This window comes from Taudactylus pleione, unplaced genomic scaffold (assembly GCF_031769625.1).
Source record: "Taudactylus pleione unplaced genomic scaffold, aTauple2 ptg000114l, whole genome shotgun sequence".
Taxonomy (NCBI): Eukaryota; Metazoa; Chordata; class Amphibia; order Anura; family Myobatrachidae; genus Taudactylus; species Taudactylus pleione.
Window position 1 is genome coordinate 19,635,052 of NW_028284516.1, and position 25,991 is coordinate 19,661,042.

At 44.4% G+C, this 25,991-nt stretch overlaps 1 protein-coding gene across 5 annotated transcripts in view; it reads left to right on the forward strand.

Annotated features, from left to right (window-relative positions):
- Positions 1-25,991, forward strand: part of LOC148524991 (uncharacterized) — a 465,228-nt gene that overhangs the window by 220,257 nt on the left and 218,980 nt on the right. For all 5 annotated transcript variants that reach the window (XM_088471429.1, XM_088471430.1, XM_088471433.1 and 2 more), the window contains exons 17-19: positions 18,944-19,111; positions 22,029-22,196; positions 24,493-24,618. In XM_088471429.1, coding sequence (XP_088327555.1) covers positions 18,944-19,111; positions 22,029-22,196; positions 24,493-24,618 — 462 coding nt within the window. The remainder of the gene's footprint in view (positions 1-18,943; positions 19,112-22,028; positions 22,197-24,492; positions 24,619-25,991) is intronic.

The following is a 25,991-nucleotide window of genomic DNA, read 5'->3' on the forward strand; positions in this document are numbered from 1 at the left end:
TGGAATGTTTGGTCTTCTGCCCAGGCATGACCGTGATGGGCTTTTTCATCCCACAGACAACAGCTGTCTCCCCCGGAGCCTGATTTAAACAAACCACATCACCATCAGAATCCTCCTCGCCAACTTCCTCCTCAGCGCCAGCTACACCAGTATCCTCATCCTGTTGTACTTCAACAGTGACATCTTCAATTTGCATATCAGCAAGTGGACTGTGGGTGCTCCTTTCTGCACTTGCAGGGGGCATGCAAATGGTGGAAATAGTCACCTCTTCCCGTCCAGTGCTGGGAAGGTCAGGCATCGCAACCGCCACCACACTTGGACTCTCCTTTGGGATTTGTGATATCTTCTTAGAACTCACAGTTCTTCGCTGTGCTTTTGCCAGCTTAACTCGTTTGATTTTTTTAGTGGGAGGAGGGCTTCCATCGTCATGTGAAGCTGAACCACTAGTCATGAATATAGGGAAAGACCTTAGCCATTCCTTGCCACTCCGTGTCGTAAATGGCATATTGGTAAGTTTACGTTTCTCCTCAGATAATTTATATGGTTTTTTAAGGTCTTTTTCCTGAACTTTGTCATTTGGGATTGTATGTGCCCTCTACTATGACATTGGGTATCGGCCTTGGCAGACGACGTTGATGGCATGTTATCGTCTATGTCATGACTAGTGGCAGCAGCTTCAGCACTAGGAGGAAGTGTTTCTTGATCTTTCCCTATTTTATTTTTATCAGAGAAAGTTTGGTCCTCCATTTATGTTATATTGATCTATACGTGCGGCTAAGGCGCACACAAACACAGAAAATATTTTTTTATTTTTGTTGGAGACTAGTGCACTTTGTGGGTTACACTACCCTTTAAGAAATGAGCCAGCCGGCTCTTTACTTATGGGACACAGGCGCACGCTTGGCGCTGCTCCTTTGTTGATGCACGTGCAGCTACAGCCCACACAATTCACAAAGATAGAAAAAAAAAGAAGAATTTTTTATTCTTTGTTGAGCGCACTTTGGGGGTTACACCACCCTTTAACAGACAGATGCACGCTTGGCGCTGCTGCTTTGAGGATGCACGTACAGTGCAGATAATTCACAAACACAGAAGAAAATGTTTTATTTTTGTTGGAGTGCACTTTGGGGGTTACACCACCCTTTAACAGACAGACGCACGCTTGGCGCTGCTCCTTTGTTCATGCACGTGCAGCCACAGTGCTCGCGAGCGGCTCTGAATCGGGCCCTAGGTACAGGAGAGAGAGAATGCTTCTAAAGCTGGGTACACACTTAACGATGTGTGTACCCAGCGATGTGACGACTGACGGGCCGACATACTGTATCGGACGTCCGGAACACATTACACAATCCGGTGCCCGACTGCCTGATACGTCGATCACTGATTCCATTCACTCGCTTGGCGTCATTCATCACATTGACAGCTTGACGAGCATATACTGCAGATCTGTCGATGCAATGAACGACCCTTCAGGAGCTCACATGGGCTGACATAGTGGGTACACATTTGCCAGATCGGACGACATATCGTCTAATGTGTACCCACCTTTAGTCTGCTGTCCCTACTACTCATACTGTCAGTCACCACACTACAGTCACTAGAGGAAGTCGGGTCACCCTGCACCTGCAGAACAGCTGGTGACCAGATCGCTGGGTGAGGTGGAGGAGACAGGTCAATGGCCATAAAGTCTGGTAACAGCCCTAGCCGGGCTGTCAGCTGACTGTGACCAGCATTGCACACTACAACAAGTCTAACCCACATAGGGCCTGATTCAGCACGGATCGCAAAGCTGAGTTCGAACGCACCCACTCGCTGCGAAAATATGCTAATGAATGCAATTGCACAGCAACCACAGCACTATACCAAGACGCCCACCACTGTATAAAGTAGAGATGTGCAGTTCAGTTTTACTCGAATTTACTTTATATGTTCAGATTTCTCAAAAACGGCATCATATTGGCTATTCGGCTGTCACGTGTTTTGGATAGCCAATAAGAGAAATCCAAACTAAACTGAGCTTGCGATAATTTGGTGATAAGAACCGAATAAAACCGAACCCGCACATCTCTAGTATAAAGCAGCCCTTTTCCCATCACATACATCTGCAAATCAGCGAAAACATCGGTTACATCGGAAACATTCGCACAGTTGTGGTTGACCTTGACCTCCCGCACAAACTGCTAAACTTCTTGTCGCCATCTAGACCTCTGGCTGCGTATGCATTCGCATGGGCTAAATTATGCACGCTCCTGTAACGGCATTCAAACGCACAGGCACGCCTGCGTTCTACCGACTACCCCCTGTCACCACCTCCAAACGGTCGACTGGGTGCGTGCGAATGCAGCCTTGCGATCCAAGCTGAGTCAGGCCCATAGACCCCTATAATAGGGGAAATAATGCACAAAGTCATAGAAGGCTAGCTTTCTGCTTAACTGCAGATTATCCTTCTGCTTACACTGCTGTACGTTTTGCTGAAAGATTTGATTGCAGTGTTTATCCACAAGCTGCTTATGACAGAACTATGTATAATCTTTTCCAAATGAATGATAAGCAGCATATGACTAAAAGATAGGATATGTATAACATACGTACATATTTCATCTTCCTCATTATACTATTTTTCTTTTAAGATTATCTACATATACAAAGTTCCTTAGGGAAAACAGTTATTTTATCCTTTTGGCATGCTGTACTTGTATTGAAATTCACTTGGCTATTTATGTTGAACACAACATATTTCTTTAATTCAGAGCTTAAAATCACTACAGCAGTGGAGTACTGTAACTACTGCTTAAAAAAAAAAATAGGCAATTTATTATTATTATTATTATTATTATTATTATTATTATTATTATTATTATTATTATTATTATCATTTATTTAAATGGCACCACAAGTGTTCCACAGCGCCTTACAAAGTACATAAACAAATAGGTGACCAGTAACTTACAGTACAGTACAGTACAATACAATGCAGGACAAGGACATGGATAATATACATTGCTACATTAGCGACCATAACACCCACATAAGCTGCAGAGCTTAAACAACCAAGTGTTAGGTGCCCTAGTGGGGAGTAAGAAGTAGTTGAAAGTAAAGTAGGGAGAAGCACAAGAGGGTAGAGGGCCCTGCTCGTAAGAGCTTACATTCTAAAGGGGAGGGGCAGACAAGCAGGAGTGACACAGATGGGGTAGACAGGGAGGAAGGAACATGTAGCAGCATGTTAGGATGAGAGCTGGAAGACTTTAATGAAGTAGTGGATCTTTGTGTGCCCTAATATCGTTTAAAGGGGTTGGTATAAAAGGTCGACAGTATAAAGATTGATATTCATAAGGTCGACTGGTTCTAAATTTCCCTCTTTTTCTATATGGTTCTAAATACCGACAGGAAAAAAGGCTGACATGGTCATTAGGTTGACCATCATTCTGTAGACATGTAGTTAGGTCGACAGTCTAAAGCAGGGGTGGGGAACCTTTTTTCTGCCGAGGGCCATTTTGATATATATAACATTAATCACGGGCCTGGTGCAGGCCACGCCGCCTCTGGGGCCACAATCGCCGATGATTACAGCAATGCCCAGAGCAGCCTGAGGAGCTGTAAGGGCAGCGGTGTGACCGTTTAAAGCGTCCTAAGGACTCTCCAGGTGGCACTGCTGCATAGAGACTGGCTGCAAGGTGCCATTCTAGGCACCCTGCTATCCAGATGAGGCTAGCAGAAAAAGCTCAGAGAGCCAGACCAAATGATTCTGAGGGCCTTATGCAGCCCCCGGGCCTGAGGTTCCCCATCCCTGGTCTAAAGGGTTAACAATTAACTTGTCAACACTAAAATTTTGTCATATTGTTGGTTTTTTTGTTATTTTAACCCAGGGGTCAGAGAGCTTTTTTACCTTTTACCCCAACATATATTTAGATACACTGACGTTATCCCCTTGATTTGAAAGGAAGGAAATCATATAGTAGTGCCCCCATATACTGCCCCTGTAGTAGTGCTCCCATATAATGCCTCTGTAGTAGTGCCCCTGTAGTAGTGCCCACATAGTTATGCCCCTGTAGTAGTGCTCCCATATAATGCCCCTGTAGTGCCGCTTGTACAAAAAAAACCACTTGCCTTAATCCCCGCTCCTGCATCCGCCGCCGTCCTGTCCGCCCGGCTGCTCCTCGGAACTATGGGAGAGACGTCATGACGTCTCTCCCATGGTGCGCATGGAGAGAGCTGGAAGCTGGAGTTCAGAAGAGAACTCCAGCTTCCGGCTAACACGGCGCTGCAGGGAAGGAGCCAGGCGCCTGCTGGTAATAACATCTCAGCGGGCGTCCAGCTTAGAGCCTCCCTGCGGCACAGCCGGGCATGCATATGAACAGGGGCTGGCTGGCAACTTTTAGCCTGGGGGGGCAAATGCATGCAGGCGGCCCTGGCAGAGGGGTAGCATGTAGCCAGGGTGCCCGAAGAACATGCGTGCTACAGCGCCCCCCCTCAAGTGTTCCAGGGAGGAGGCGGGTCCATATGGGATTAATGTAAAGTAAAAATAAAGATTAGAAACAGCCCCGTCGTGGTGCCCATATGCAGTGCCCCCTGTGCCCCAGGAGAGGATCCCCTTATGCAGGTCTCCAGTAGTGCCCCCAGTAGTGATTCCCCTATGCAGTGCCCCTTATACAGTGCCCCCAGTAGTGGTCCCCCTGTGCAGTGCCCCCAGTAGTAAGCCCCTTATATAGTGCCCCCATTAGTGGTACCCCCTATGCAGTGCTCCTTATATAGTGCCTCCAGTAACAGTCCACACCCCATGCAGTGCCCCTTAAATAGTGGCCCCAGTTGTAGTCTCCCCCCTATGCAGTACCCCCAGTATTGCCCTTTTTATAGAGCCCCCAGCAGTGGTCCCTCGATGTAGTGCCCCTAGTAGTAGTCCTCTCCCCCCTATGCAGTGCCCCTAGTAGTTGTTCCCTCCCCTTGTAGTGCCTCTAGTAGTAGTAGTCCCCCCTTGTAATAGTAGTCCCCCCCTTGTAGTGCCCCCAGTAGTAGTCCCCCCCCTGAAGTGCCCTCAGTTATAATCCCCAGTAGTGGTCCCCCCTTGTAGTGCCCCCCCCTGTAGTGCCCCCAGTAGTGATCCGCTCCTCCGTCTGTCCTTCCCGGGCCGGGCCGCTCTGCATTATGGAAGAGACGTCATATGATGTCATGACACCTCTCCCATTGCCCACTGCGGGAGCCGGAAGATGGAGCGGCTCCCGCAGTGGGCGCAGCAGCAGCTAATGAGAGTCTGACAGACTCTCATTGGCTGCTGATCAAAACAAACACACAGCTGCCGGAGCCGGCGGCTGTGTGTTTGTCACTTGTGTAGCGCTGACCGAACTCCGTCCGGTCAGCGCTACACACGTGGTGCAGTCTGTGTCACAGTGACATAGACTGCCCGCGGCCCGAATTACGCTGCGGCCCGGGGGGCAAATGGCACCCTGCCCCCCGGCCCAGCCCGCCACTGCATATGAATCATTATAGAATGATTCATATGCATGCCCGGCTATCCATCCATTACCCCCAGGAATTTCATTTTTACCCCATGTGGGGTAATTTACCCCTGTTCCCTGACCACTGTTTTAACCTAATGCTAACTCTAACCCTAAGCCTATCCTTAAACCGAACCCTAAAAATCATGAAAAATCCATGGGCCTGATTCAGAAAGGAACGCTAGTAATCATGCACGCAGTTCTGCTGTAAATGTATGCTAATAATTGCAATCGCAAATCACTCTCACTGACAACACTTCCCCTCTCGCACATCCGTAATACCTTGCAATCCAGCCAAAACATCGGTAACATCGAAGTACATCGGAAGCCACTCGCACATTTAAGGCAGGTCTGACCCTACAACTAAATTGCTAACTTTCCTGCACGCAGTGAGAGCTCCGGCTGCGTCATTTTAATGTCAACATGCTAAATGTCAACTTTTTGACTGTATCAACAATATAACCCTGTCAACCTAAATACATGTCTACAGGATGATGGTCGACCTAATGACCATGTCGACCTTTTTACTGTCGACATTCAGAATGTAAAATGGTAAATCAGTACAGCGCTGTCACTACGCTGCTGGTTCAAAAGGAGGTAGTCAGCCACCTATAGGGATAAATAGTAATAGAAGAAAGTGAGAATGAGCCGCGCTGAGTGTCACTATTAGTGAGAATAAACTTTCCAATAAAAAATTAATGAATATTATACATGATAAATATCTACTTAAATTCTAATACATTTGCTGTTAATGTGATTGAATATGGCTTGGTTGAAATAATCAAAATTGTTTATTTCTAAAAAACATATATTAAAAGACATTTTGAAGAAAAACAAATTCTATATCCTCCGTATATGAGTCTTTCGAGTACAAGTTGTATTAAAAACACCAATTGGGTATTTCTATAGATAAATCCTTCAGCAGCACAAAATGAAATGTGGGTCTCCAAATGAATATAAGATGATTGGATATATTGTCATTAATGAAAATGGAATCCGGGTTAATGTCCAGCTCTGAATATATTTACCAGCCTCTATTGGATCATCACGTCCTGAATGTAGGGCAAATATTGCAGTCGGCGTGGTTCCAAAAGAAGAGAGTCCGCTGGATAGTGATTGTAGATGCCGGTCTGGAAAGGATGATAATAAGTCCAAAATGGAGTGCAATCAATAGTGGGGAACGCCAAACGCGTTTCGATGTGGAATCACCCACACCTTCGTCAGTAGGTGTGGGTGATTCCACACCTTCGTCAGTAGGTGTGGGTGATTCCACATCGAAACGCGTTTGGCGTTCCCCACTATTGATTGCACTCCATTTTGGACTTATTATCATCCTTTCCAGACCGGCATCTACAATCACTATCCAGCGGACTCTCTTCTTTTGGAACCACGCCGACTGCAATATTTGCCCTACATTCAGGACGTGATGATCCAATAGAGGCTGGTAAATATATTCAGAGCTGGACATTAACCCGGATTCCATTTTCATTAATGACAATATATCCAATCATCTTATATTCATTTGGAGACCCACATTTCATTTTGTGCTGCTGAAGGATTTATCTATAGAAATACCCAATTGGTGTTTTTAATACAACTTGTACTCGAAAGACTCATATACGGAGGATATAGAATTTGTTTTTCTTCAAAATGTCTTTTAATATATGTTTTTTATAAATAAACAATTTTGATTATTTCAACCAAGCCGTAATCAATCACATTAACAGCAAATGTGTTAGAATTTAAGTAGATATTTATCATGTATAATATTCATACATTTTTTATTGGAAAGTTTATTCTCACTAATAGTGACACTCAGCGCGGCTCATTCTCACTTTCTTCTATTACGACATTCAGAATGTGTTGACTTTCGGGTATCGACCTTCTGAATATCAACCTTTTGATTGTCAACCAATTGACCAGTATCCAGTTTGCAGATTGTTTCAAATCTGCAGTTGTTACATATGTTACAGTAGCTTCGCTACACATGATGCATGATTTTCAGTTTTCTAACTATTATTCACAATTCACAATTCACAGTGCAATGATACATAAATGACACAAAATACATGTTGTTTAGTGCTGATACACACAAACACAATTTAAAAACAATTCCACTATGGTTCTTTTCAATGCAAACCAAAAACATATATTTTTATTTTTCATCATTTATTATTTATCATACTCCAAGATGAACTTCAGTAACATTGCACGCAGAGTTTTCTAGACATTCATTTCCAAAGAAATGGCTAGCACTCAAGTTGTTCCAATATCTCAGAGCACTTTGCTATAATATATAATCAACAAAAGAATTTTCCTTTGAATCATAAAGAGACAGATTAAGGTCATCCCACTTGTACAAAACATGCTCACCATATCTGTTGCTGCAATATTAGAAAAGTTCATAAACCGGGCAACTAGAAGCTCCTATGGTTTTTTTTAATGACATTCTCAATTTGGTTAAGCTCGGTTCTGATTAACAAAATACCAAGACCTTCACTCAGGGTCGGCTCTTGGAGTGTTCAACCTGTGAGGTCGAACAGGGGCGCCACCCCATAGAGGGAGCAGTCATCCACAACCGTCTCAATTTCCGTGGGACAGTCCCATTTTTCAGGCACTGTCCCTCTGTTCCACCCACGGTTCGAAGTGACCCGCAGGTGATCGGGAGGTTGGGGACATGCACCGCCGCTGATCTGCTTTACTAAGCAGAGAGCAGCAGTGCCGGTGAGGCTGAATGGATGCTGCACGCATGCGCGTGACATCCATTCAATGCAGGGAGACAGCTGGGAGCAGCCCAGCCGCTGACAGAGTGCTGGACACGCCCCCAGCATGATGTAAAACGGGAGGCGTGCCATATGGGCACAACCCTAAATGACATCATTTAGGGGGCTGGTCTATTGAAATTAGGCCACATCCTCATGGAGGCAGGGGGCATCGAACAATATTCGAACAGGTCTCCACTCCACCTGGAGCCTTCGCTGCTACTGTTGATATTTTATTAAATCTTGTAAGCAGAATATACAGTCAGGTGCATAAATATTGGGACATTGACAGAATTTTCATAATTTGGCCTCTATTCACCACCACAATGGCTTTGAAATGAAACAAACAAGATGTGTTTTAACTGCAGACTTTCAGATTTAATTTGAGGGTAATTACATCAAAATCAGGTGAACGGTGTACGAATTACAACGGTTTCTATATGTGCCTCCCACTTTTTAAGGGGCCAAAAGTAATGGGACTATCAACTCAAAAGCTATTTCATGGACAGGTGTGGGCTATTCCCTAATTATTTCATTAGTAGGTAAAAGGTCTGGAGTTGATTCTAGGTGTGACATTTACATTTGGAATCAGTTCCTGTCGACTCTCAATATGAGATCCAAAGAGCTGTCACTATCAGTGAAGCAAGCCGTCATTAGGCTGAAAAATCAAAACAAAGCCATCAGAAAGATAGCAAAAACATTAGGTGTGGCCATATAATCAAAAGATAGTGGAAAATATTCCGTGCGCCCTAAAGCAACCCGTGGTTGAAGGTAAAAAAGTGTCACTCACACTTCACCAGAAATATATTGAAAATATATTACCAACAATAATCCTCAGGCGCTTAAAGATAAATTAGACCTCAAAAAAAGAGAACAAAAGAAATTTCATAGTGCAATACGTTTAAGGTCTCTCTTATGTCACAATCACCCCCTCTTTTTTCAGACTCGTACCATTAGAGATGGTCTACTATAAAAAGTAGACAGAACGGCATATATACAACTTGTAGTTCTCTTCTGAATAAATGGTTTTACAATCTCCAACGTTGTATATGTAAAGAGAGAAATAATTCCAAAAATAGTGTAATACTATGTTTAATACCAAATATGGATTTAAAACACAGTAAATAAAACAAATGCGAGTGTGGAATAGATGGACCCTCACCAGATGAATTGGTCTACCAAATAAGTAGACAACAAAACATAAGTCCGAAATCTCAGGCGTCCCCGGTAGTTGTTAAATGGACTTCCAACTAGGAAGTGTCCAAAAAAGTCCTCAATCAGCTCCTCCACCAACGCATTTCGATACTGTTGTATCTTTTTCAAGGTATGGAGAAGGAAAGGAACTGCTCATGATCCAAAACATTCCACCTCATTAGTGAAGCATGGTGGTGGTAGTGTCATGGCGTGGGCATGTATGGCTGCCAATGGAACTTGTTCCCTTGTATTTATTGATGATGTGACTGCTGACAGAAGCAGCAGAATGAATTCTGAAGTGTTATGGGCAATATTATATGCTCATATTCAGTCAAATGCTTCAGAACTCATTGGACGGCGCTTCACAGTGTAGATGGACAATGACTCGAAGCATACTGCAAAAGCAACCAAAAATTTTTTAAGGCTAAAAAGTGGAATGTTATGCAATGGCCAAGTCAATCCCCTGACCTGAATCCGATTGAGCATGCATTTCACTTGATGAAGACAAAACTGAAGGGAAAATGCCCCAAGAACAAGCAGGAACTCAAGACATTTGCAGTAGAGGCCTGACAGAGCATCACCAGGGATGAAACCCAGCGTCTGGTGATGTCTATGCGTTCCAGACTTCAGGCTGTAATTGCCTGCAAAGGATTTGCAACAAAGTATTAAAAAGTGAAAGTTAGATTTAGGATTGTTTAGTTTGTCCCATTACTTTTGACCCCTTAAAAAGTGGGAGGCACATATAGAAACCGTTGTAATTCCTACACCGTTCACCTGATTTGGATGTATTTACCCTCAAATTAAATCTGAAAGTCTGCAGTTAAAGCACATCTTGTTTGTTTCATTTCAAAGCCGTTGTGGTGGTGAATAGAGGCCAAAATTATGAAAATTCTGTCAATGGCCCTCATTCAGAGCCGTACGCTCTGAGCAGAGCGCACGCTCTGAATGAGGGCCGGGCTCCATGAAAATGGAGCGTCCTCCTGGACGCTCGTATAGCTGTGGGTCACCACCCACAGGCTATACGAGCGTGCATTTTGATGGCCGCGATGGTCGTGACCATCGCGACCATCGAAATTGCGAGCCGGAGCCTGCGGTTGAGGTTTTCAACCGCAAGCTCCGGAGTGATTTTGGCTCTATCAGAGCCAAAATCACTCCCACTGACATCACTAGTGATGTCAGTGGGCCGGCTTCTGACGGGAGGCGTTCCCGTGGGAACGCCCCCGTCAGGGAGGCATGCCCCCGGAACGCCTACCAAAGGGGGCGTGCTGTCAATCAACATTGACAGCACGCCCCCTTTGATCGGACACAACGAGCGAAGGACTTTCCTTCGCTCGTCGCGTCTGGCGCATGCGCACGACAGAGCTCCCTCCGTCGTGCGCATGCTCAGTCCATAACATCGACCCACTTGCGAGCGAACAGCCGCTCGCGAGTGGGTCTGAATCAGGCCCAATGTCCCAATATTTATGCACCTGACTGAATTTTACTAGTTAATAAATAGACCCGGCATCTGCCAGGTCATCTGAGATGCTCCGCTTCTGTCTTCCCTGCCCCGTCCCATTATACTTACCCCCCTCTTTATTGACCCTATTCATTCCTGTCGCTGAGGCAAGCGCATGCATAACGCACCTAATATGAATGGCGCACACAGTGGGAGCTGGGGTTGCACCATGCAAGTTAGGTGTGACTTGTATGTGCTGCAGCTGCAAGTAGCACATTTGCTAATTTATATCAGGGTCCAATTTTATAATAATAGATTTATTCATATCCTAAAACTTGACCACAGTTGGAGATGTGTCGCCTCCACATCAGCAGAATACGGACCTAGTTTTGGCCAAGTCATCCTTATCAGAGTGTATTTGCACTTGCCTTGTAATAAGTACAAAAGATACACTTCCTAACAGTGTAACTGCAGGTTATTGCTGTATGAGCCACATTTGCCATCTTGAGAACACTCCTTCCAACTCTCCCATCATAGGTTTGATGTATGTAAAATGATTGCGGGATTTCAGTCATGTACATGCGTGTGTTCGCTTCCTGAACATGCACAGAGCAAATTCGTGCAATACATAGTACTCACCCTGCATCAGCCCCTAAATGTCAATTTTATTACCGGTCATATTTTTCTTTTGCAACTTCTTATTTTTTAATAATTTGTATTTCCGTCTTTCATTTCTCTGATACTGTAAAGAACAAGATGGCTCTGTGCACAAGAGAGTTGGTTATTTCATCATAACTATTGTAGTTGTAAGGGGCAAACGCAGGATTTCTTCAGGGGGGGTTACCATACACACAAATATATATACTGTATGTATGTGTATATATATATATATATATATATATATATATATATACAATATCAGTCAAAAGTTTGGACACACCTTCTCATTCAATGGTTTTTGTTTATTTAAATAATTTTCAAAATAGTAGAATAATACTGAAGACCTCCAAAACTATGAACGAACACATATGGAATTATGTTGTAAACGAAAAAGTGTTAAACAAATCAAAATATGTTTTATATTATAGATTCCTAAAAGTAGCCCCCTTTTGCTTGGATGACAGCTTTGCACACTCTTGGCATTCTCTCAGTCAGCTTCATGAGGTCGTCTCCTGGAATGGTTTTCCAACAGTCTTGAAGTAGTTCCCAGAGGTGCTAAGCACTTGTTGGCTGCTTTTCCTTCACTCGGGATGTAGTCTGGAACCCGACGGTCTAAATTCCGACCGCCAGCTTCCAGACTGCTTTATCCCGACTAGGATTTAGAAAAGCTCACACTTTCCGGGACCAGAAATCTGCGTGACTGTATCGGCATCCAACCAGGTAGGTATTTCCTCTGTCCCCAAAGCAATAGGTCATCCAGATATCCTTTTCACCAATGCAAATTTCTGGTCCCGGAAAGTGTGAGCTTCAGTCATGCGAGTATCGATACATTTTCAATGCACCCACTCCTTTCGGTACGCCTTGATTACCTTATTTTTATTGATGGAGTTTTTTATTATATTGCATTATATACACATATATACAGTCAGGTCCATAAATATTAGGACATTGACAGAATTTTCATATTTTGGCCTCTATTCACCACCACAATGGCTTTGAAATGAAACAAACAAGATGTGATTTAACTGCAGACTTTTAGATTTAATTTGAGGGTAATTACATTTAAATCAGGTGAACGGTGTAGAAATTACAACGGTTTCTATATGTGCCTCCCACTTTTTAAGGGGCCAAAAGTAATGGGACAAACTAAACAATCCTAAATCTAACTTTCACTTTTTAATACTTTGTTGCAAATCCTTTGCAGGCAATTACAGCCTGAAGTCTGGAACGCATAGATATCACCAGACGCTGGGTTTCATACCTGGTGATGCTCTGCCAGGCCTCTACTGCAAATGTCTTCAGTTCCTGCTTGTTCTTGGGGCATTTTCCCTTCAGTTTTGTCTTCATCAAGTGAAATGCATGCTCAATCAGATTCAGGTCAGGGGATTGACTTGGCCATTGCTTAACATTCCACTTTTTAGCCTTAAAAAACTCCTTGGTTGCTTATGCAGTATGCTTCAGGTCATTGTCAATCTGCACTGTGAAGCGCCGTCCAATGAGTTCTGAAGTATTTGACTGAATATGAGCATATAATATAGCCTGAAACACTTCAGAATTCATTCTGCTGCTTTTGTCAGCAGTCACATCATCAATAAATACAAGGGAACCAGTTCCATTGGCAGCCATACATGCCCACGCCATGACACTACCACCACCATGCTTCACTGATGAGGATCATGAGCAGTTTCTTTCCTTCTCTTCTCTTCCCATCACTCTGGTACAAGTTGATCTTTGTCTCATCTGTCCATAGGATGTTGTTCCAGAACTATAATGGCTTTTTTACATGTTGTTTGGCAAACTCTAATCTGGTCTTCCTGTTTTTGTGGCTCACCAATGGTTTGCATCTTGTGGTGAACCCTCTATATTCATTCTTGTGAAGTCTTCTCTTGATTGTTGACTTTTACACATATACACCTACCTCCTGAAGAGTGTTCTTGATTTGTCCAACTGTTGTGAAGGGGTTTTTCTTCACCAGGGAAATAATTATTTTGTCATCCACCACAGTTGTTTTCCGTGGTCTTCCGGGTCTTTTGGTGTTGCTGAGCTCTCCGGTGCGTTCTTTCTTTTTAAGAATGTTCCAAATAGTTGATTTGGCCACACCTAATGTTTTTGCTATCTCTCTGATGGGTTTGCTTTGATTTTTCAGCCTAATGATGGCTTGCTTCACTGATAGTGACAGCTCTTTGGATCTAATATTGAGAGTTGATAGCAACTGATTCCAAATGCAAATGTCACACCTAGAATCAACTCCAGACCTTTTACCTGCTTAAATGATAATGAAATAACGATGGAATAGCTGACACCTGTCCATGAAATAGCTTTTGAGTTGATAGTCCCATTACTTTTGGTCCCTTAAAAAGTGGGAGGCACATATTGAAACTGTTGTAATTCTTACACCGTTCACCCGATTTGGATGTAATTACCCTCAAATTAAATCTGAAAGTCTGCAGTTAAATCACATCTTGTTTGTTTCATTTCAAAGCCATTGTGGTGGTGAATAGAGGCCAAAATCTGAAAATTCTGTCAATGTCCCAATATTTATGGACCTGACTGTATGTATCATATGTATGAGAATTTTGAATATATTGTGCGGAATTAAAACGTTATAGTATTGCAGTATTTTTGGATCCCTTTTCTTCTCTCTTCTATATCATTATATGGATGTGGAACATTGAGAGATTAAGAAGTGTCCAGTATGTTGAATTGACTATGATTGGAACCTTGGAAAGATATCCTTGTTTCTGAAAATCGGTTTGAAGATAGAAGAGTTTATATACCCTGTCGGGTGAACTTTGTTTTATTGCATTCTTGTATTGGTATATGTGATACCTATCTAATATTTTGCTTCTCTTACTTATGTGGTAGCGCTTAGTGACATACTCTTGTTGTTATAATTCCATATGTGTTCTTTCATACTTTTGAGGTCTTCATTATTTAACTACTATGTTGAAAATTATTTAAATAAACAAAAACCATTGAATGAGAAGGTGTGTCCAAGCTTGACTGGTACTGTATTTGCAGTATATATATATATAAATATAAAATACACACACATACATATGTCACATCTTAAACACACACACCTACTGTATGTCACACATACATTACACACCCACTAAAGGCGGGTATCCACTACATGAGAAAAATGAGCGATTGAACGATTAAGACATCATTATCATTCATTGTTCATTAATCATGCAGTAAACTGCCGGCAACGACCATCGATGCTCATTCCCGCTGGTCGTTGTCGGCATTTGTCATCTCCTGAACATGCAGGCCAACATGACGAGATCGTCATGTTGTGCATGTCCGGGGATGAGGGAGGGTGTCTGCACTGAGTGACATATCTTTCAGTGTGGGCACATTATACACTGCACAGGATGGTGAACAATTGAACTATTACAGTGTTGTAATCGTACAGTCATTCCACTCTCGTGTAGTGGATTTGCCCCTTTACCTTGCAGCAGCTGCAGGTTGTAGACCCAGTAAGGATGGGACCTGGCAGGCTGGCACCATGACATTAGGCCCCTCCCCCTAGCGACAAAATTCCGTGATTCGCTGGTCATTTGGGAGGGAACAGAGCCAAATGATGCGATTCTAATGGAATCACATCATATTGGCTCCGCCTCCTCCCGACTGACCCGCGAACTGCGGCATTTTGCTGTGAGGGAGCGGGGCTTAATAAGATGGCACCTGCTCTCCAGTCTGTGAGGGAGGATTTCTGGGTACACAGAAACCCCACCTGCGTGCGCTAGTGAGTTGTGTCATTACAGGGGTTGTGTACGTGATGCTTGGGATTCCGGCGGTCATAATCTCGACGTCGACACCGATCGGTAAGTATCTTAACCCTACCCCTACTTCTAACCTAATCCTCTTTCCCCCTGCCTAAATCTATCCTTCCCCCTGCTGCCTAAACCTAACCCAACCCCCACCTGCAGCCTAAACTTACCCCCACTTAGTGCCCCCTAACCCCAGTACTTACTGTCGGGATGCTGGCGGTTAGGATGCTGGCGTCGGGAATCTGACTGGTGTCGGGATTCCATCACTGGCATTCTGAACGTTGCCATCCAGTCAGTCAGGATTTAATCTACATCCCGGTGGCATTGAGATGCCGCTAGTACACTGTAAACTTCCCTAGAATCCAGTTCAGGTCACTGGACAGGTAGATACTACTAGGACTGTAGAATGTCTCAGATTTATTTTATGGTACAATTACCCATTCTTGGACTAATTATATATAACTTTGTAATATTCTCCACCTGCCCTCTCCCTTCGCTAATACAAAATATCTTACACTGCACGTAGACAAGCTAAAACCCAGGATTGTTAATGAACTTAAAATAATGTTCCTTAGCAAGCATTTTGTAATTGTAAATGGAATTTCATGGCTTCCTTTGCTGTAAATCAAAATGTATGTTTATAGGGCACTTTTTAATCCAAGCTTAATACACAATTATTTTTTAATAATCACAGCCTTGGATCTGCAGCTGTGAGCTCACTAGTTTAAACAGCTGACTGGAGTAAGCCGTTTTATGTTGTTAATATTACTGGGCATGTCAGGAGCGAAGAATTATTTTCCTCAGGTGTGTTTGAGTAAGTCTCCTAATTTCATTACTTTTAAAAGCAGTGTGAAAATAAAACATGTCATCTCCCTAGATATTGCAGTGTTTGGTAAAATTGAAACGTTGTGTGATTACTTCCTACACTCTCTCACCACTTTATAAAGCCACATAGTTGATCAAACACAAATATCCCTCCATTCTATGTATTGAGTGTTCCGTAAGGTATTGCCGGTTCTCGCAGCAGAGGCATAAGGATTAACAACAATGGAAACCTACTTTAAAAGTAACATGTGGCAGGGGCCTGGGTATGGTGCTTAGAAAAAGGGACCATTATTACAGTTATTACTGAGTAATGGCTGACTTTAATTACATAAACATAAGTAGGTTTAGTAGGCAAGTTACATGGTTTTGTGTCCCAAGCATAAATAAATATCACTTTTTTCTGTATTCATCAGCCCTTGAGCAGTTTTCAGTAATCGCATTTTTGTTTTAAAAGAATTTATACAGTATATGGGACCACTGTAATGGGCCGTGATTGGCCAGGAGATGCTTGAAAGGAGCTGGGCTTCCAGGCTGGAGAGGACAGTACATGATTGGAAATAGTTTGCTGTCAGTATCTCCCATCTGTACACTGTCAGACAGAGCCGTAACTAGACTTTTTGGTGCCCTGTGCCAGAAAGAGCGTTGGCGCCCCCACATTTTTCAAATAGGGACATAACGCACCCAAAAAAGGGGAATGGCTTCATGGGGAGGGCCAGGGAAGAGATAGGGGAGGCCAGGAGATGCTGAGGATGAAATAAGAGGAAGCTACAAGTGAGAATTATAATAAACAGAAACTTGACAGACCTGAACAGCGCCCCTTGTCTTGCGGTGCCCTGTGCCATGGCACAGGCCGCACTACCCTAGTTACGGCCCTGCTGTCAGACTTGACAAATGTGACCTGGCCACTTTAATGGACAGTATGAATATGAAGTGCCCCATACTTGAGATCTATGTGTAACTCTTCTAAGCAGAGCCAGATTAATAACAGGGAAAGCAGGACAATCGCCCAGGGGCCCCCACACACTCAGGGACCCCACACATAGCTCCATCACCAGCATGAGGACACTGGCATGAGATTTGGGGTTTCTTTGTGGCTTAATGTGAATTGGGGGCACTGCAGTGTGTTTAATTAATTTTTTGGTGCTGGGAGTATTTACATATTATGTTTTTCAATACCTTTGCCAGTATATCTTACAGTGGCGGATTTTGCCTAGGAGCTGCAGGGCTGCTGCCCCTCAAGTAAAATCCGCCACCTCAGTGTAGTCAGTGCAGTCCGTGACTGCACTGTGACTGGCAGTGGCTTCACATAAACAACACGCAGTCTCCGGAGGCAGTGTCTCCTCCCCCTGGGACTGCCATTCCGGGCAGCTATTAGCAAAGAGCGGCTTCCAGTAGGAAGCCGCTTCTCTGCCTTTCCGCCAGCCCTACCCGGCTCTTTGGGGCTGCAGACGATGCAACCATACGGAAGCCGGTGATGTGCGCATGCATGGTTCCCCGCCGCTAGAGCACGTCCGCCAGTCCCGCTGCCTGTCAGATCAATTTCGCCGGCGCCAGGACCCGGCTAGGAGAAGCCGGGTGAGTGGTTTTCAGCGGTGGCTGCTCCCCTCATCTAAGAGGGTGGGAGCCGCCGCTGATATCATTAATAATTTTATTGGTAGGGGCCACCACGTTAGTTTCCCTGGAGCCCCCGCAAATCTTAATCCAGCCCTGCTTCTAAGATAAACGATATGTCCTTTTAAAATCTTATGGGGCTGAAACAGTTGCACATGGGTGAAGTCACACAAGGCATGCCCAGACACTGAGTGCACACAAATGTGGCTTTGCAGTCAGACACAATTGCAGCTTGTCCATACTTCCAACAAAAGAGGCAGAACTGGGTTGGCAAGAGGCGAGTTTCATATAAGTAATCTTCAGTGTGGGCGTGTTCATGCAAATGGAGACAATGAAGTGTTGCACATTTTCGCAATTGGAAATTTTTTTAACCTGCTGCAGGCAGTGGCGTCACTAAGGGGGTTTGGGCCGCGCCAGGTGACAACATCCGAGGTGATGACACCCAAATAGCAGAGCTACTCTGCTATTTGGGTGACACCCCCTCGGATGGTGACACATAGCCGCAGTGATGGATTACACCCCCCTGTGGCTGGAGAGGCTGAGGGCTTTCCAGCAGCTCCTGGAGTGCTGGGCAAGCCACCAGCATGGCGACCACATGGGCGTGACTCCCGAAACGCCGCCACCTGGTGTGACGCATCTGCCTTACTTTGATGTTGCAAACTAGTCGCTTATGCTTCCCATCTGCGAGAATTGTCCTACTTGGCACATATGCGTATAACATTTTTCTACAAGCTTACGGCCATCTTGCTGCCAAATTAGCATCAACTCCAATATGTTCCAGTCAGACAGGATTTATGTTTAGTTCCACTTTGTATCTAATTGACAAACTTGTTCCTTGAAATGGGTATTTCTTCACAAACCCGAACTTAGGTATGGTTATATATAGCAGAGGGTACTCCGTCATTTCTGGGACCTGACCCAAACTTTGCTCTGGGGCCAGGCCATATACTATTCCACCCCTGATTATATTGATATCTTTCACCATTTATGCAAATATTCACATCACTCATGGAATATAGTAAATAGTAATCCTTCCAGATATGGAACTTAATGGTTTGTCTGTCCTTGTTTGGCTAATGTGCTGTATATTGTTTGATAACACACAGTGGGAGCCGTTACATCTACACCTAAAGGTAGAAAAAATGTAACAATTACATATCGCATTCTATCTTCTTCCCAAAGATTAAAGAGCAAGAAAATCGCCTGATAAAACAGGAGGACGAGATTCGCCAGATACAGAGAAAAAATAGCTCTGCTCAAAGTGATCTTTTAGAGGCACAAGCACAGATGAAAATCCTCCTCCTGAATCTTTCTACAACAGAGAAACAAATGAAACATTATACTACACAGGTAATTTTCTTTCTTTAAGCTGGTGTCACATAAGCAGCTCTGTACCTAGTATTTTTCCAGTCAGGAAAATACAAGATTATGTAATGAGGGACAGATAAGGACAGAGGGCCTGATTCAGAGCCGGACGCTCTGAAAGAGCGCTCGCTCTGAATCAGGGCGTTTTTGTTTTTTTTTTGGTGCGACCTCCTGGCCGCTCGCATAGCTGTGGGTGACCACCCACAGCTATTGCGTGTGGCCAGGTGATGATCACGATGGTCTCAACCATCACGACCATTGGGGCTTGCGACGAGACCCTTGCGGTAGGGTCTCGTTCCCACAAGCCGCAGTGAGCTTCTGGCTCTTAACAGAGCCGGAAGCTCACCACTGACATCACTCGTGATGTCAGTGAGGCAGCCCCCAAACGGCAGGCGTTCCGTCGGGAACGCCTCCGTTTGGCCAGCCACCCCCTCTGCCCGCCTCCAAACTGGGGCGAGCTGTTGATCAACATCGATAGCCACCCAGTTTTGGTGCGAGACCGGGAGCGATGGAGGGCCTGTCGCTAGCCGAGTCTCACGCATGCGCACGTCGGAGCCGGCTCCAGCATGCACGTGCGCAGTGGCCAAACATCGACCCGCTCGCGAGTGGGTCTGAATCTGGCCCAGAGAGTGATGTAATCAGGGAGCAGGGACAAATTGCAGGAGAGAGTGAGAGTTATATACCACCCACCCCCACAGCCCAAACTTTGACATAGTTTAAAAAAATTGGTTTACACACCAATTGATGCCCCACCCCCACTGTAGCTCCACCCACATTATTCACTGCTCTGCCCACCAGCTGCTGTGGAACTACACAGCCCAGCTTGCACTGCTACAGTTTTGCAATTAGGGCATGCTAAAACTGTGGCAGGGCATGCTAGGATGTGTAGTTCTACAGCAGCTGGAGGGCCGCATGTTGAATACTCCTGGCCTACAGAAATGTGTAAGGAAAGATTTGCATGTCTCCACCTTAAATGAGGATTAACTCCTTTCTGGTGGTTCTGTTACTTCTGTATAAGTTTTACCTTAAAATGTATAATCATCACCCTATATAGTTTACGTTTTTTTTGCTAAGATCACGTATAATTCTGTCTGTGGCATAGGGATGACCAGTGACGGGTCAGCCGTCCATGGTCATTGGTTTATCACCAACAGTAAGAATCCATCAAAGGTGAACCATTGATGGGGCGCCTGCCCATAGCATGGCCTGCACTTACCATCTGGGATCAGCCATCAATATTTATCATCGGGGGCCCCCCATTGTCATTAGACCATCCATGGTTGCTAACCATTACCCTACAGTGGCATTGTCCTCCCATAATGGGCAGATTAACTTGGTCCTCTGGACATATGGGCTGCCCCTGAAAATCCTGGATTATAGTGGTGATCCCCTCGCAGAAAGAGTCTGGCACTGGTAATTGAACTTCTCTTCCTTTGACCAAGCTTTCTGGATGGACAGAAAAATACTTATATAAATTTACCTGCATATTAAATTTTTATTTTGTTGGGTTACGGAGAGCTTTGTGAGCTCCTCAAATCCTGGCCTGGACATAGGCCATATAGGCGAATGCCTAGGGTGCCACCTGTACAGCGTGTAACACAATGCTTGCTGGTGGGATTGTCTGCAATGTAAGGGGCCCCTTAGGTGCACCAAATTGATCTACTGGCAGGTGGTGTGGCCTTGAGATTGCCACAACCCTGATACCTCTTAGGGGCCATCCACTCTTCTGGTGATGGGTTTAGGATTCCAACCCGTGGTTGAAGCTATGGCAGAACACAGGACAAAGGGATCCCTCTGCACCTTGTGGCAAAGTGTGGGTCTGAAATTCCTTTCCCCCTTTAGGAACCCTATGGTTCAGGGGGTTGAGGATGAATGGGCCCTTTCCCCTTTAGAGGCGGGCTTGAAGTTCTGCACCCATATGCACTTTTGTGTGTACTTACTTATACACGTTTTTGGAGGAACATTTAGGTGATCAAAAATACTATCCCAGGCTGTCAATTAGAACAAAAAAATTGTTAATTATATTTATAGCACACTCAGGGAAGTGGAGATTAGTTATCCCCTCAGGCACCAAAAAAAGATGGAATTGAACATATCTGAATTTATACGTAGAAAAAGTTATATACAGGTTAATGCAGGTGGCAGAATACTGCTTCATGTACTGTAGTAGCAGCAGCTTGTATGTGATTTTATTATTTTCCAGCGTGAAACATCTCACCGGAAATTATTATGGATGTATATATTACACAAGGTATGATTATGAATACAGTTTCCCTAAAAGGATTCTGGGCCCCAACTTTATTAAATCCTCCCAACCCCCTTGTTGTAGGAACACTGAGCAATAGGAGAAATTGGTATAGCAATCTGAATTGTTCCCATAAGTAATTTAAATTTAACAGAGTATTGGAGCTTGCACAGTAATAAGACTTGTTTTAATCCTCTGGTTGTGGCTTCTGACACCACGGAACTGCACATTGCTTCTGTTTGCCCCTCTGTGGAGGTTAGATGACTGGAGGATTACAAAACCCATTGCCTTTTATTATCTGTGCAAGCTCTATTCTCTGATAAAAGGAAAGAAGAAGAATTTTATTCACACATTTGGCGAGGAACTCCTTTACAACTGTATCTTCACACACAGGTCAGACATTGGCTGCTACTTTATGTGTGCCCCCGTCATCAGGATGTGGAAACTTAAGAGAATTGTTTAAAGATCTCGATCACAGCGAAAAGCAGCTCTGGGCTGTTAAAAAAAAAAAAAAAAGGCTCAAAGTGACACGCGGTTGCTTTCGCTTTATACTGCAATCATAGTGATCTTTAGATAATCTCCTAAATTTTTTTTTCTTGTTAAGAAAAAAAAAAAAGGGTTTCTTGAAATATTAAATTACACATTTTTATGTTCAAGGCTGAATTTTACGAGGCAGCGATAGCGACACTGCAAGACGATTTGGAACAGTCAAAGAAGCAGTGCAAAAAAAGTACAAAAAGTCTGAGGTCTGCCGAACAGAACATTTGTGATTTAAAGATGGAAATAACTTTATTACAAACAAATCACAGACAGACAGTTGAACAGGTAACTCGATCTTACAGTATTCTTATATATACCTCCAACTGTTTGTTGTTATATTGCTAGATATCATATTGAAGAATGTACTGTATGTTTTTGGTTAATCTTATGCTTAATGAGAAGAGCAATAAAAGTTACCGTACATACTTTACAACGTAACAACGTTTAACCCTAGGGATTTCTCACTATAAGCCAAATAAGCATGGAATCGGTATGTAATACAGCCGGACCAAAGCCCGGCGGATGAAATCCCGCCGCCGGCGGCCGGCATATGAAGTTCCCAACTAAGGTAAGTAAGGGCCTGATTCAGACCCACTCGCGAGCGGCTGTCCGCTCGCAAGTGGGTCGATGTTCTGCACTGAGCATGCGCACGACGGAGGGAGCTCCGTCGTGCGCATGCGCCAGACGCGACGAGCGAAGGACTTTCCTTCACTCGTTGTGTCTGATCAAAGGGGGCGTGCTGTCGATGTTGATTGACAGCACGCCCCCTTTGGTGGGCGTGCCTCCCTGACGGGGGCGTTCCTAAGGGAACGCCTCCCGTCAGAAGCCGGCCCACTGACATCACTAGTGATGTCAGTGGGAGTGATTTTGGCTCTGATAGAGCCAAAATCACTCCGGGCCTTGCGGTTGAAAACCTCAACCGCAGGCTCCTGCTCGCAGTTTCGATGGTCGCGATGGTCAAGACCATCGCGGCCATCAAACTGCACACTCGTATAGGCTGTGGGTGGTGACCCACAGCTATACGAGCGTCCAGGAGGACGCTCCATAGTTATGGAGAACGGCCCTCATCCAGAGCGTGCGCTCTGCTCAGAGCGTACGGCTCTGAATGAGGGCCTAAGTCCCCTAACCCTCCTCTCTCCACCCCTAACCCTAACCCTCCCATAGTAGTGCCTAACCCTAACCTTTCCCCAGGGCTGCCTATCACTAACCCCCCTTTCCGTAGCCTAACCCTCCCAGGGGGGGTGCCTAACCCTAACCTTTCACCCTCCCGGGGGGGGGGCCTAACCCTAACCTTTCCCCAGGGGTGTCTAACACTAACCCCCCCTTTCCCTAGCCTAACCCTCCCGGGGGGGTGCCTAACCCTAACCTTTCCCCAGGGGTGCCTACCTAACACTAACCCCCCCTTTTCCCTAGCCTAACCCTCCCGAGGGGGTGCCTAACCCTAAGTCCCCCCAGGAGTCCCTAACCCTCCCCCCGCGGCTAAGAGCTCCCGATGCCAGGCCGTCGGGATTTCAGCATGGGGCTAATGATAGACGTCTGTATTTAGTCCCATGCCGGCCTTTCACTGTCGGGATTTTGGCGGTCGGCATTTCGACCACTGGCATCCTGACTACATTCTCTAGAAACAGCTACAGTATATGAAAGTTGCAGTTATATTTCAACATCTCAAGTTTTGCACAGATGATTGACCTATCACTGCCAGTATATGAAAAAACCTTTCATATTTTATCATTAGACGTAACATAATGTTATTATTAGTACTTATTTTGATATGAATTTCATCTGACCTGCTTTAGTTCAGATAGGCACTTACAGAACAGGTCATTCTTGAATTATGTTTATTCACTAGTACAGCCTGGAAAATATTTTTCTGAAATGCCTTTTGCTCCGTCGGCTGTACCTACACAGTACAAGTAAACCATCTTATCTAGTAGTACAGTAGACAGGTTAAGCTGCTCCGTGCTCAGGCTGGGCAGCTACAGTAAGTTGCATGGAATCCAGTTGTGTAATGATCAGTGGACATCTGATGACTAGATTTACAAACATGCCCTGAAATGATTCATTTTATGTTGGTCCAATATATTTATTTTGATTTCTTCATCTCCCACAATCCAGCCAGCAGAAGTACATGATGTAAGCCACACATGCTGTGAACTCGCTGCTAGTATCAGCAAGTTGATACTGCAGTGCGCATGACCCTTAAAAGGATACGATGACTTATAATGTCTGGAGTCATTAGTGGGCATGCCAGAAAATAGCTTCAAAAGGTGACCGTTGTCTCTATGGGCATAGGGATGCCTTCCATTCTCACCTACAGGCTGCAGTGAAACTGGAAATGAATGGCTGCATTTCCCCCAATTTGACCATTTGTGTGTGGCCAAGTTGAACAACGATCCTATCATTTTGGTCAATGTGGTGGGGTACACTAATTCTGCCACTTGGGAACGTAGTTTTAAAGAGAGAAAAACATTTGTTTTTATTTAATAGTGAAACAAACATTGGTGTTTATGTTAGAGTGTGACATATAATGGTTTCTATTTTATAGTAAAATCAATAATGATGTTTATTTTTGAATTTTTAGCTAAATGAAAAAACAAAGGAATCCTGTGCTATGCACTCAGAACTCAAGAACCTACGTCAACAGTTAAAACAACCCAACGCTGATGTGAAGAACCTTCAGCACACAAATCCAAGTACTACACAGGAGGTAACTCCACTTTTAGAGACCTGCTTGCAATCACTGTACCTAAAATGTAAAGCACTGTGTAGACCAAATAAGTGGATTTATCTGCCTAGATGGTTCCCCAGCGGTTATCTAATTAGAAGAAGCAATAGTTGACGAGCTTGCTGGATAGTACCCTTGACTGAAAATTATTAAGATTAAATGTCTCTCCTGTGGCGTCAAAGATTTTTTTCTCTTCTAAAGTTACCACCCCTGGTCTTGAAAGGGTTAATCAATGCAAGATGTTTATAGGGGTAAGTGCATCATGTTTCAGCATTACCTTTTCATCTGATACAGGGACTTTAATAACTCATAATTAGAACTCTTTTGCAAAGTGAAGACACTTTTAACTGGTGACCTCCTGTGATTTAGATCATACAGTGTTTTGTGGGGAATCATGACTTAATAAGCAAAGTTTTCAGGCCTCAGAGAATCATAATATTATAATGGAATACAGAGAAACTCATATAATCACATGAAAAATGAGAACTGACTTGCAGTAATTTCTTAAAATGTACCTTCTGCACGTACTTCTTATGCATGGCCAAAAGCATGCTAGCAATTAGTGAACAGAGATCTAGGATTCACTCCTGAGTTAATATTTGATATTTGGAATTGTAAAGATCTCCTTAGGCAGCTGCGCGCCTGATACAGGCTAGTACGCTATACGGGGAGTGGCGCAAAGAATGCAGGCATGTTGCAACCATTTCAGGGGTATGTCACATCCTTCGTCTGCGATCCGGTATGCAAGAAAAATGTCTCCGGTGCCTCAGTACACGTGCCCATTCTGTTTGACCACAGGGCTAATACCAATAAACGCTGGATCTACAACCGATGCTGCATCTTTCTACACAGATGCTTGGATTTGCAAAAAACACAGCTACATACCTCCCAATTGCCCCGCTTTGGGCGGGACAGTTCCTCTTTTCTGCGAGTGGGGGAGCACACACCACTGCTCTGCAGCAGCAGGTGAGTAGATGCCATGCGCCTGTGCACGGCTTTTACACAGTGTAGGGAGAGTCATGGGGGCAGCCCAGCATCTCCAGGGGTGCTGGGAACAACCCCAGAGTGATGAAACTGTGCTGTGCTGTGAGACCATGCTCCCTGCCACTAGGCCACACCCTTTTTCAGATGCGGGCATGCCTACAGTGTGTGAGATGCCCTGACTGAGGAAATGTTGGGAGGTATGCAGCTGGGTGTCTCAATATGTTCCTCGGCATCTGCGACACTCACTTATTTTCGCACATCCACTGCGTACAACTCTGAATCATACAATTTTTGGTTCTATGATTTAAACCAAGGATGGGGAACCTCAGGCCGAAGGGCCGTATAAGGCCCATGGAGTCATTTGGTCTGGC